We start from the raw sequence: 12,522 nt of genomic DNA, 5'->3' as shown, positions 1-12,522 counted from the left end.
GCCTCGCACATGCGAGACCCTGGGTTCGATCCTTAGCACCACATACAAAAATAAACAAATGAAACAAAGTTGTTGTGTCCAACTACAACTAAAAAATAAATATTAAAAAAGAAGGCAAGTACTCCAGCATGTGTGAGGCACTGGGTTCTATTCTTAGCACCACATAAAAATAAATAAAATAAAGGTCCATTGATAATTAAAAAAACAAAAAACCTAAGCCAGGATGGTGGTAAACACCTGTAATCCCAGCAACTTCAGAGGCTGAGGCCCTAAGCAATTTAATGAGAACTGTCAAAATATAAAAATATAATATAAATATTTTCATAATAAATATTTTTGATATAAAGTATCAAAAATAAGTAGGGCTGGGGATCTGGCTCAGTGGTAAAGTTTCCCTGGGTTAAACCCCCAGAACCCAAATCAACAAAAACAAACAACAACAAAAACTTAAACCAGGTTAACAGATCTATGCTAACAGCCCAAGTTCTTACACCAGCTTGCCCACTTCAGCCCCCTTACCTCCTACTTGCCTTCTCACCACCCCCAGGCACCTTAGCTTTCTTGCTGTCCCTTAAGCACAATGGGCACATATCTGCCTCAGGGCCTTAGCACTTGTAGTTGCTGCTACCCAAGTGCTTGTGCTTAGATATGACCATAGTTCACTCTCTCACCTTATAAATTGCTGTTCAAACATCAGTATCATGGTCTCTGGATTATTCTCTTTCAACCAGTGCCCTCTACCCCCTCCCTCCACCTTACTTTGTTCCAGAATGCTTAGCCTCATCAGATTTGCTATCTATTTCCAGGTTTGTATCTCGTCTGTCTCCTCTGTCCAAATGCCAGCTTCATTCACAGACCAGTGCCATGTTCATCACTACCATGAATAAATGAATGGTACTTGTCATTCTCAGATCTCTTTCCTTTGTTTCCCATTCTCCACTGCTCTCTGGGACTTTCTGACCTTACCTGGAATTCTCCACATGCTTTGTGCCCTCAGATTCCCTTTCAATTTTGTATTTCTCACCTAGTGGAATTGTGCTGCTGAAGATTCTTCTGATCATGTCTCCAGGTTTGTCTTCCTCTCTATGGTTCCTGCCTCCTTTAACAAGCTCTGGTTCCTAGCTGCCTTGCATGCCCTTGCTGTTGATGACCTACAATGTCACGGACCAAGCCTGGGCTCAACACTCAGACCAATTCTGCTGCCTCCTGGCCATGAAGTGTGGGGCAAGTGAGCCCACTTCCTCAAGGCTTCACTTTTTAGGTTTGATGGAGACAAGAGCCCCCCTCAGGTGGCAGGATTTTATGATGTACACAAAGAACCAACATGATAAACAGGGCCCATTTTAGGCCTGTTGCCACATGGTGACTTAAAAACTGGTTAAGAAGCAAGCATCAGAACAGGCCCAGGGTTCCCCTGCCAACGTACCTTTGAGAGGATGAATCGGTCGTTGTCTGGGTTCTCTGGGTCTGACTGTTTATATCTCATCGTGTGGAAGAAAAGCACAGACATGATCTCGGCAGCACTGCTGCATGATGTAGGGTGGCTGAAAGGCAGACACAAAGCAAGTCAATTCTCAAAGGCATGTGACAGTGCATGAAGCTGCCTTTCAGCTTATGCTCTCCACAATCCAAGGGAGTCCATGGCCTCCCAACTCATGGCTGAAGACCGCTTCACAGCCCAGTAACCTCACAACTTCTCCTTGCGCACAGCGAGATGCTCTGAGGCTAGTTCCCGTCTATAGTGAGCACTTGCACTCACAGTAAGTTCACCTTCTGAGTCCAACTTGAGCATCATTTCACTCGTGTGATTTCATCCATAGTACTTTGACATGCTGAGGAAATTTCAGGAGCATCATTAATGAAAAATGTCATGCATAACTCTTTCTACTACCTAAAATGAACTTGTTATTAGAAGTGAATGGTGAAAGACTGGAAAATTTCTCAAGGGCAAGTAACTTAGGCCTTTCCTGAATGCTGAAATAACTAATGCTCTTAGAAAGTAGCTTACATGTAAATGTAGACAGTTTTAAATTTATTTGTTTAAACAGGGAATTGAGCACAGGAGCACTTTACCACTGATCTACATCCTCAGTCCTTTTTTTTAAAAAAAAAATTTTGAGACAGGGTATTGCTAAGTTGCTTAGGGCCTCATTAAATTGTTGCAGCTGACCTTGACTTACAATCCTTGTGTCTCAGCCTCCCGAGTCCTTAGATTACCCACATGCACCACCACTCCTGGTGCCAATTTTTAGTTTAAAGAGGAGAAGAAGCCAGCACAATGGTCCACACCTGTAATCCTGGTGGCTCAGAAGGCTGAGGCAGGAGGATTGTGAGTTCAAAACCAGCGTTAGAAACTTAGCAAGGCCCTAAGCAAGTTAGTTGTTTTAATAAAAATATTTTAAAAGTCATGATGTTGTGGCTCAGTTGTGAAGCATCCTGGGTTCAATCCCCAGTACCAAAATAAAATAAATAAATAAATAAATAAATAAATAAATAAATAATAAAACGGACAGGGAGACAGGACAAAGAACAAAAGCTTCTTCCTGAAAACATTTGCCAACTATTTATCTGACAGAGGGTTAATATACAGAAAATGTAAGGAACTGGGCTGGGGATGTGGCTCAAGAGGTAACGTGCTTGCCTGGCATGCACGGGGCGCTGGGTTCAATCCTCAGCACCACATAAAAATAAAAAAATAAAATATGTTGTGTCCATCGAAAACTAAAATATAAATATTAAAAAAATTCTCTCTCTCTAAAAAAAGAAAGAAAATGTAAGGAACTCAAAAATTTTGACAAAAAAGTCAATTTCAATTAAAAATGGGGAGATAATCTGAATAGATAACTTCTCAAAAGAAGAAATAGGAATGGTCGACAAATATATGAAAAAATGTTTAATATCATTAGGTTTCAGGAAAATGCAAATCAAAACTCCAATGAGGGCTTGGGATGTAACTTTGCAGTAGTGTGCTTACCTAGCCTGTATGAGGCCCTCAGTTTAATCCCTAAAACCACAAAAACAAACAAACTACAATGACATATCATCTCACCTCAATGGCTATTATAAAAAAATGCTGGTGAGTATACGGAGGATAAGGGAACTCATACACAAATGCTGGAATGTAAATTAGTACAGTCACTATGGAAGTTCTTAAAAAAATAAAATAGACTTACCTTATGATCTAGCTATCCCATTTCTGGATATACATCCAAAGGAAATAAAATCAACATACCAAAGACATACCTGCATCCCCATGTTTATCACAGCACTGTTTACAATAGCTAAGATATACAATCAGCCTAGGTGCCCATTAACAGATAAAAGGATAAAGAAGATGTGATATAGATAGAGAATGGAATATTATTCAACCATAAAGAATGAAATCTGGGCTGTATATACAGCTCAATGTTAAAGTGTTTGCCTCACATGAGAAGAGGCCCTGGGTTCGATTCCCAGTGCCTGTCAAAAAATAGAGAATGAAATCCCATCATTTGTATCAAAATGGATGGAACTGGAGAATATTATGTTAAGTGAAATAAGCCAGACACAGAAAGACAAGTACCACGTGTTCCCTCTCATGTAGAAGCTTTAAAAAGGTTGAGGGATGGTGATGTAGCTTAGAGATACAGCACTTGCCTATTTGCCTGGCATGTTCAAGGCCCCGGGTTCATGCCACAGCACCACACACAAAAACAGACTTGAATGTAAAATTACTGCTAACAGAGTTTGGGAAGTATATTTGTGGTAGGATAGATAAGGAGAGGCTGGATATGATCAGTGTGCTCTTTATGCATATGTGGAAATATCACAATGAACCCATATGTACAGTTAATTTGTGTTAATAAAAAGGAGGCAGGAGTGGGCTGGGGCTCAGTGGTAGCGCACGTGCCTGGCATGTATGAGGCATTGGGTTTGATTCAAAGGTCTACAAACAACTACAAAAAAAAAAAAAAAACACAAAAAACCTAATGTATTAAAAAAAAAAAAAGAGCCAGAAGGACCGGGGTTGTGGCTAAGTGAGGAACTGGGTTTGATCCCCAGCACCACATAAAATTAGATAAATAAAAAACAAATAAAATAAAGGTATTGTGTCCATCTACAACTAAAAAAATTTTTTTAAAAAAGAGAGTAGTGGTGTACATGCCTATAATCCCAGCCATGAGGGAGGCTTAGGAAGGAGGACTGGTAAGTCCAGGCCAGACTGGGCAACTTAGTGAGACCCTGTCTCAAACTAAAATTACAAAAAAGGCTGTAGCTCAGTGGTAGAATATTTGTCTAGCATGTGCAAGGCACTGGGTTTAATCCCCAGTCAAAAAAAAGACAAATACATAAATAAATAAATGGAAAACCTCTACTCCCTATAGCCCAGCTCCAACATAAGAAAAGCAAGATTTTAGGCCCAAGTCATTCATACCTTTGTTTAAAAGTTTCACAGTATAGGGCTGTGGCTCAATGGTAGAGTGTTTGTCTGGCATGTGAGGGGCACTGGGTTCAATTCTCAGCACTGCATATAAATAAATGAATAAAATAAAGGTTCATCAACATCTAAGACATTTCTAAAAAGTTTCACAATATAAAAAAAATGAGGACTTAAGCGTTCATGCCTTATAAATGTCTCCTAAGTAGATAGTTTATATTTATAAGCTATTAGAAATCCTTTGAGAAAATGCAATGCTGTTATTAGTTTTGAAAGTTTAAAAAAAAACTTGGGCTGGGGGTGTAGCTCAGTTGTATTTCTAGGTTTGATCTGCAGCAGCACTAACAAAAAAAACCAAACCAAACCAAAGCAACCTTGAAAATATGTGGATCTTAAAGGGAATCACGACCTTTTAAAAAAAACAGGGTCTCACTATGCTATGTTGTCCAAGGTGATGGTGATCTCCAGGGTTCAAGTGATCATTTCAGGTCCACATTGTCCTTTTAATGTCATAGCCTATGTTCCAGGGCCAGGTTTTTTAAAAAATATTAAATTAATTTATTTTTGGTACTGGAGATTGAACCCAGGGTCCTTGAACTACTGAGCCACATATCTAGCCCTTTTATTTTTTATTTAGAGACAGGGTCTTGCTGAGTAGCTTAAGGCCTCACTAAATTGCTAAGGCTGGCTTTGAACTTGAAATCCTCCTGTCTCAGCCTCCCAAGCTGCTGGGATTACAGGTGTGCACCATTGTTCCTGGCTTAGGGCCAGATTTTTTAAAAAATCAGTATATCATTTTATTGAGCCCAATGAGATGAAATTACAATTGAAATAAAAATTGAACAATACAGCAAATTAAACAACTCACCTTTACACAACCAAAAAGTCAAAAAGGGAATCACAAGGAAAATCAGAAAATGAAAACAAAAGCATAAAACCCATACTTATGAAGGAAAAAGTAGTGCCAAGAAGGAAATTTATAGTTGTAAACACATTCAAAAAAATTTCCCAATCAACCTAAGTCTATTAAAGAACTAAAAACAAAAACCAAAGCCAGCAGAAGGAAAAACAATGATTAGAATGAAATAAATAACATAGAGACCAAGAAAACATTAGAGAAAAATCAATAAAACAAAAAATTATTTTTTGTGGTTTTGGAAATCAAACTTAGAGCCTCTAGCATGCTAGGTAAGGGCTCTAGCACTGAGATATGCTCCCAACCTGAAAAGTTGGTCCTTTGAAAATAACAACAAAAGTTTAGGTAAATGATCTGTTAAAAAAAAAGAGAGAAAGTAAAAAGGAGAAAAGAGAATTAACTGAGATAGTGAAAGTGTAGCCATTACTGTCAATTACACAGAAAATTAGAATGATTAGAAGAGACTATTGAGAGCTACTGTATGCCAGCAAGTTGGTTAATTAAGTCAATATAATTTTTAGAAATAGAGAACAGAAGTGAATCACGAGTAGAAACAGTTTGAACAAATTATACAATCGGTAAGGACAGTGAATCAGCAATCTAAAAACTCCCCACAAGCCTAGTGCTGCGCACACCTGTAATTGCAGTTACTAGGAAGGCTGAGGCAGCAGGCTCGCTGGAGCCCAGGAGTTTCAGAGCAGTTTGGGCAACAAAGTGAGGCGAGGCGGTGGTCTGAATAAACATACAAAACAAAAATTTTCAACAAACAAAACTTTACTGATGAATAGTAGCAAACATTTAAAGAAAAATTAAAATCAATCTTCCTCACACTCTTAAAAAAAAAAAAAAAAAAGGAAGGCGGAACATTTTGGATGAGATCGGGTGCATTTGGGTGGTACAGCCATAAACGGAAGGTGGAACATTTCAAAAGCCATTCCATGAAGCGAGCAGTGACAGTGAAGTACTCGACAATAATTACAGACTCCTTCCTTAGCCCGTCACAGTGGCATGAGCCTGTGTCCTGGGTAATTTGGAGGGGCAAGGTGATTGATCGCTGGGGCCAGGAGTTTAATGCCAGACTTGGTGAAATAGCGAAATCTCATTTCCAATAGAGGGGGGGGGTGTCAAAGAAAAAATTTAAAAGAAAAAAAAAGTAATTAAATAAACATCGAACAGCAGGCGCAGTGGTGCACTCCTGTAATCCCAGCAGATTGGGAGGCTGAGGCAGGAGGATCACAAGTTCAAAGCCAGCCTCATCAATGGCGAGGTGCTAAGCAACTCAGTGAGACCCTGTCTCTAAATAAAATACAAAATAGGGCTGAGGATGTGGTTCAGGGGTGCAGTGCCCATGAGTTCAATCCCTGGTATCCCCCTCCTCCAAAAAATAGAAAGAAAGAAAACCAGAGTGAATAACTAGAAAATATTAGCAAACTCCAGTGAGCATCTTTGTTCCGTTTTTTTTTTTTTTTTTTTTTTTTGGTGCTGGGAATTGAACCCATGGCCTTGTGCATGCAAGGCAAGCAGTCTATTTTGCTCCGATTTTTAATTGCCAAGAACTTTCAGTTGGTTGGCAACACCAGGGATTGAACCAAGGGCCTCGTATATGTAGGTAAGCAGTTACGATAGAGCAACATTTGCAGCCATACCTCTTTTATCGCAACAATGGTTAGGGTCAGTAAACCAGCGCGACTGCCAACCCAAGAAGCCCAGCTACTGGGTAAAAATCAATCATAGCTGACCCGATTTCGTTCCAGGGACACCATGTGCGTATTGGGTTCCAGAGTCTTCTCTACTAACCGGTGAGGCCCTAGGGCTTCCAGAGTCCTGGCTGTGAGGCAGAGGCAGGGACCCAAGCCTTCGAGCCGGAGGGGAGCATAGTTTTATAAAGAGCCTACTAAGCAACCGACGGCTCCCTTTTCCTCAGAAACTCACTATCATAGTGGCCGACAAGCTACACGAGGCCGCGTTCGATGAGGGTGCCTTACCCGGAGCTCGAGGTGCAAGTGGCCCTGATGGAATGGATGCGCAGGCGGTTAGCCATATCCCGCAACACCTGCACTGTCTTCTCGTCGGGTCTGGCCTCCTCGGCCATCAAACTGCCAGCCTCAATATCAGACATAGCTACTATAGCGTCTGTGCTCCGCCAAACAAATGTGGCCGCTGTGCTCTCACGTCTTCACATAACCTATGCCCTGCCTCGTGCGCGGGCCGCTCCCTCCGCGGGCTTATCCTTCCGCCCCCGTGGCTCCTTCCGCACGCCCATGTGAATGAATATTAAATATTTGTCAGTACATATTCCATATTCTACAAAATAATTACATTTCTTTATATCTTTCCTTATGTTCTTAGTTCTAAAGGTGTTCCCCTTTGAGGATAGTATAGGATGGTCTTTTGGAGTGAATAAAAAGTTCTGGAACTAGATAGTGTTGGTGATTCTGCAGGTAGTGATTAGGATAAGCCGCATTACATGCTTTAAAATAGTTACAATGTTAAAGCCGGTATTAAGTACCGGGCTGGGGTTGTGGTTCAGTGGCAGAGCACTCGCCTGGCACGCATGAGGCCCTGGGTTTGATCCTCAGCACCACGTAGAAATAAATAAATAAAGGTATTGTGTCCACATACAACTAAAAAAAATTTTTTAAAAAACACTGATACTACAATTTCAAAGTTTGTGATTAACCAATCCTCACCCATAGCATCCCAGGCCCCAATATTTTGACTCAACCTCAATGTCCTGAGCTACCGCATCATTTCTGAGCCATTTTACTTTCTAGAACTTTCTCTGGCACAAGCCGCATTTGACTGCTGAGGTAGCTGTTAGCCCAGTGCTAGTCTGTAACTTGACTGAGTAGTCCGTCTTCAGTGAGCTCCTTTCACTCAGAATTTCACACTTTCTGTCTGACATACCACATCTCAGACTAAGCTTCAAGCTAAACACCACTACGTGAATATCGTATAGCTACTCCCTCCGACTTTCAGATGGTCTTCCCTAATTACCATGAATACACAACTTTGAATCCAGATACTGCAATTTAGGTAAAACATGCTAAATTCTTCCACAAAAGCTTCAAAGTGTCTAGACTCCCACATTCTTACTGTATTAAAGGGTATGTACATTAAAAAATTTAATAGATACTGCCTAAATTTGCAACAAAAAACTGACCCTATTTATCTGACTACATGCAATATATGACTACAGGTTTTCCCCATATCCTCATCAACAGTGGATGTTGTCACTGTTTTTGATTTTTGCAATTATAACTAATGACAAAGTAGTATTCTTCAATTTACAAATTATTGTTCAACTTTTTGTTGCACATTTTCAGAACAGAAATTGCCATTTATGATTTATCCTGTCTGAACTCTTCCTATTATCCTTTATTGTCTTTATATCTGATTGTTTTTTTTAAATAATTTTATTTTGTTTATTTATTTTTATGTGGTGCTGAGGATCGAACCCAGGGCCCTGCACATGCTAGGCAAGCACTCTACTGCTGACCCACAACCTCAGCCCCATATCTGATTGTTTTTTCATGGCTAATTTGTAATAATTCCTTAAATAGTATGTTGATTAACTCTTTTATCTATTCCACATATTCCAAGTCTTTTTTTCCTCAATAGATCCCTCTTTTTAACATTGAAGGACATATTTTATTTTATTTATTTACTGATTTGTACTACTAGGGATGGAACCCAGGACCTCATGCATGCTAAGCAAGGGCTCTACCACTCAGCTACATCCCCAGCCCTTTTTATTTTCTTATTATTTTTTAGATTTGAGAAAGGGTGTCCTTAAATTGCTCACACTGGCCTCAAACTTCTAATCCTGTGATTTCAGCTTCCCTAGTAGACGGTATAACAGCTGTGTGCTATCATGCACCTCAGATACCTTATTTTAAAGGCATACTCAAGTGTTTGAGCCAAAACCTAAATGTTCCTTCTTTTCAACTTTGGGTTTTTCTCCCTCTCTACACAGAAGGTTAGAAAATATTGTACATGATAAATATGTAAATCTTTTCCCATGGTATTTTGGGTTGAATCTTAGAAAGGTCATTTCCACTGAAACTATATAAAATACTTTGTTGTGTCTTTTTAATACTGTCAAAGTTTTTGAAATAAGTTTTTTATTCATAAGCCATTTATTTATTTATTTATTTAAAGAGAGAGTGAGAGAGGAGAGAGAGAGAGAGAGAGAGAGAGAGAGAGAGAGAGAATTTTTTAATATTTATTTTTTAGTTCTCGGCGGACACAACATCTTTGTTGGTATGTGGTGCTGAGGATCGAACCCGGGCCGCACGCATGCCAGGCGAGCGTGCTACCGCTTGAGCCACATCCCCAGCCCCATAAGCCATTTATTTATTGATTTATACCAGGAATTCAACCCTGGGGAGCTTAACATCTGCAGCCCATTTATATTTTATTTTGAGGCAGGGTCTCGCTAAGTTGCTTAGAGCCTCACTAAGTTGCTGAGGCTGGCTTTGAAATTGCAGTCCTCCTGCCTCAGCCTCCTGAGCTTCTGAAGTTACAGAACTTTGCCACTGCACCTGTTTACTTTCATAGTTTTAAAATGTTTGGTTCTTTATTCTGTATGGATCTTATTATTGTGAAGAAGTAGTCCATTTACCCAAGGCCTTATTTACTATTTTTTCAAAGATCACTTAGCTGCTCTTTTGCATTTTATCTTCCAAATAAAAATCAGCTATTTTGGAATCAGTTATTTTAAGATTCATAAGTCATTCTCGTTGAGTTTTTAAATTATGGTTTTATGGACTGTATAGGTTACATATAAGACTGGCTGCCTCATTTACCATATTGAGTCATCTCCTCAAGAACATGGTATACAGTTAAATCACATTTTATTGACATTCTATTTTATATTTACTCTGATATCTCTGATATCTTCTCTCCTCCTCCTCCTCCTCCTCCTCCTCCTCCTCTTCTTTTTGTACAGGGAATTGAACTCAGGGTCACTTAACCACTGAGCCACATCCCCAGCTCTATTTTGTATTTTATTTTGAGACAGGGTCTCACTGAGTTGCTTAGCACCTTGCTAAGTTGCTGAGACTGGCTTTGAATTTGTGATCCTCCTGCATCAGCCTCCTGAGACTCTGGTCTTATTTCTTTTTTTTTCTTTAGCTTTAATCAGTTATACATGACAGTACAAAACTCTTCAGTTCATTGTACACAAACAGAGCAGAATTTTTCACTTCTCTGGTTGTACGAGAAGTAGAGTGACATCATTCATGCAATCATGCATGTACCTAGGGTAATGATGTCCATCTCATTCCACCATCTTTCCTACCCCCTTACCCCCTGCCCCCTGCACTTTGCCCCATCCAAAGTTCCTCCACTCATCTCATGTCCCTCCCCCCACATTATGGATCACCATCCACCTATCACAGAAAACATTTGGCCCCTGTTATTTTGGATTGGCTTATTTTGCTTAATATGATGTTTTCCAACTCCACCCATCCACCTGCAAATGCCATCATTTTATTCTCTTTTAATGCTGAGTAATATTCCATTGTATATATATACCACAGTTTCTTTATCCATTTATCTATTGAAGGGCATCTAGGTTGCTTCAACAGTTTAGCTGTTGTGAATTGAGCTCCTATAAATATTGATGTGGCTGTGTCACTGTAGTATGCTGATTTTAAGTTGGCTATAGACCAAGGAGTGGATAGCTGATTCAAATGGTGGTTCCATTCCAAGTAGTCTAAGCAGTCTCCTTACTGCTATCCAGAGTGGTTGCACCAATTTGCAATCCCACCAGCAATGTATGAGTGTGCCTTTTCTCCCGCATCCTTCCAACACTTACTCTTGCTTGTATTCAAAGTGAAACTAAACCACTATCTCTCACCATGCACAAAACTCAACTCAAAGTGGATCAAGGACCTAAGAATTAGACCGGAGACCCTGCACCTAATAGAGGAAAAAGTAGGCCCAAATCTTTATCACGTCGGATTAGGCCCCAACTTCCTTAGCAAGACTCCTAGAGCATAAGAAATAAAATCAAGAATTAATAAATGGGATGGATTCAAACTAACAAGCTTATTCTCAGCAAAAGAAATAATCAATGAGGTGAAGAGAGAGCCTACATTTTGGTCTTATTTCTTTTTGTTACTTCTTTCCTACCTTTTTTTTTTTCCTGTTTGCTTAGTTTGTTGTTTTTGTTGATATGGTCTTGATATGTTGTCCATGTTGGCCCCAAACTCCTGGGCTCAAGCAATCCTTCTGCCACAGAGTCTCAAGTAGTTGGGACTACAGGTGTGAGTCACCATGCCTGCTTCCCTCCTCTTCTTTTCATTAAACAAATTCCATTTCCATTCCGCATGTTTGTTTGGATGTTTTGTATGTGGTTTCTGTTCTGTTGGTGTTTACCTTTAATTTTTTTCATTCAATATATTTTTTCTCTCAATTTCAACTTTTTTATTGTATCTATAAACTTACTCCCAGAACAAGTCATAAACAAATTTTTATTTTCCGTGATTGAAACTTGCTCTTTAAAAAATTATTTAGTTAACCGGGCTTTGTGGCACATGCCTATAATTCTGGAAACTCTAGAGGCTGAGACAGAAGGATTGCAAATTCAAAGCAATCCTAAGCAACTTAACAAGGCAAGTGAACAAGACCCTGTCCCTAAATAAAATATAAAAAAAGGCTGGGGATGTGGCTTGGTGGTTAAGCATTCCTGGGTTCAATTCCTGGTACCCTGCCCCAAATTTAGTTCTTATATTTGTCAATAGTGTACATGAACATAATTTAAACCCGGTTAAGCAAAATTTTTCTGTAAAGAGCCTGTGAGTATTTTAGGCCACATGGTCTCTGTAACTATTCAACTCTGCCCTTGTAGCAGCCATAGGCAATGAGGAAATGCAGGAGCATGGCTTGAATCTCATATAATTTTTACCTAGTTTGAGACATTCCAGGGCTGGGGTTGTGGTTCAGTGGAAGAGTGCTTGCCTAGCATGCGTGAGGCACTGGGTTCGATCCTCAGCACCACATATAAATAAAACAAAGGTATTGTGTCCACCTACAACTAAAAAATAAAAATAAATGTTAAAAAAAATAAAGGAAGAACTGAAATTTAGAAAAAAATTTTTTAGAGAGATTTTTTAATATTTATTTTTTTTAGTTCTCGGCGGACACAACATCTTTGTTGGTATGTGGTGCTGAGGATCGAACC

At 39.5% G+C, this 12,522-nt stretch overlaps 1 protein-coding gene across 1 annotated transcript in view; it reads right to left on the bottom strand.

Moving 5' to 3' along the window:
* TKTL1 (transketolase like 1) overlaps positions 1–7,452 on the bottom strand; it is a gene marked incomplete at both ends in the record, with an annotated part of 42,954 nt that extends 35,502 nt beyond the window's left edge. Inside the window, 2 exons of the mRNA XM_081278166.1 lie at positions 1,427–1,544; positions 7,319–7,452. Of these exons, the coding sequence (XP_081134292.1) occupies positions 1,427–1,544; positions 7,319–7,452 (252 nt within the window). The remainder of the gene's footprint in view (positions 1–1,426; positions 1,545–7,318) is intronic.
* Between the last annotated feature and the right edge of the window lie 5,070 nt (positions 7,453–12,522).

This window comes from Spermophilus citellus (genome assembly GCF_964194105.1).
Source record: "Spermophilus citellus genome assembly, chromosome: X".
NCBI lineage: Eukaryota > Metazoa > Chordata > Mammalia > Rodentia > Sciuridae > Spermophilus > Spermophilus citellus.
Note: the sequence above shows the minus strand (reverse complement) of the source record. Positions and strands in the feature narration are given on the sequence as shown.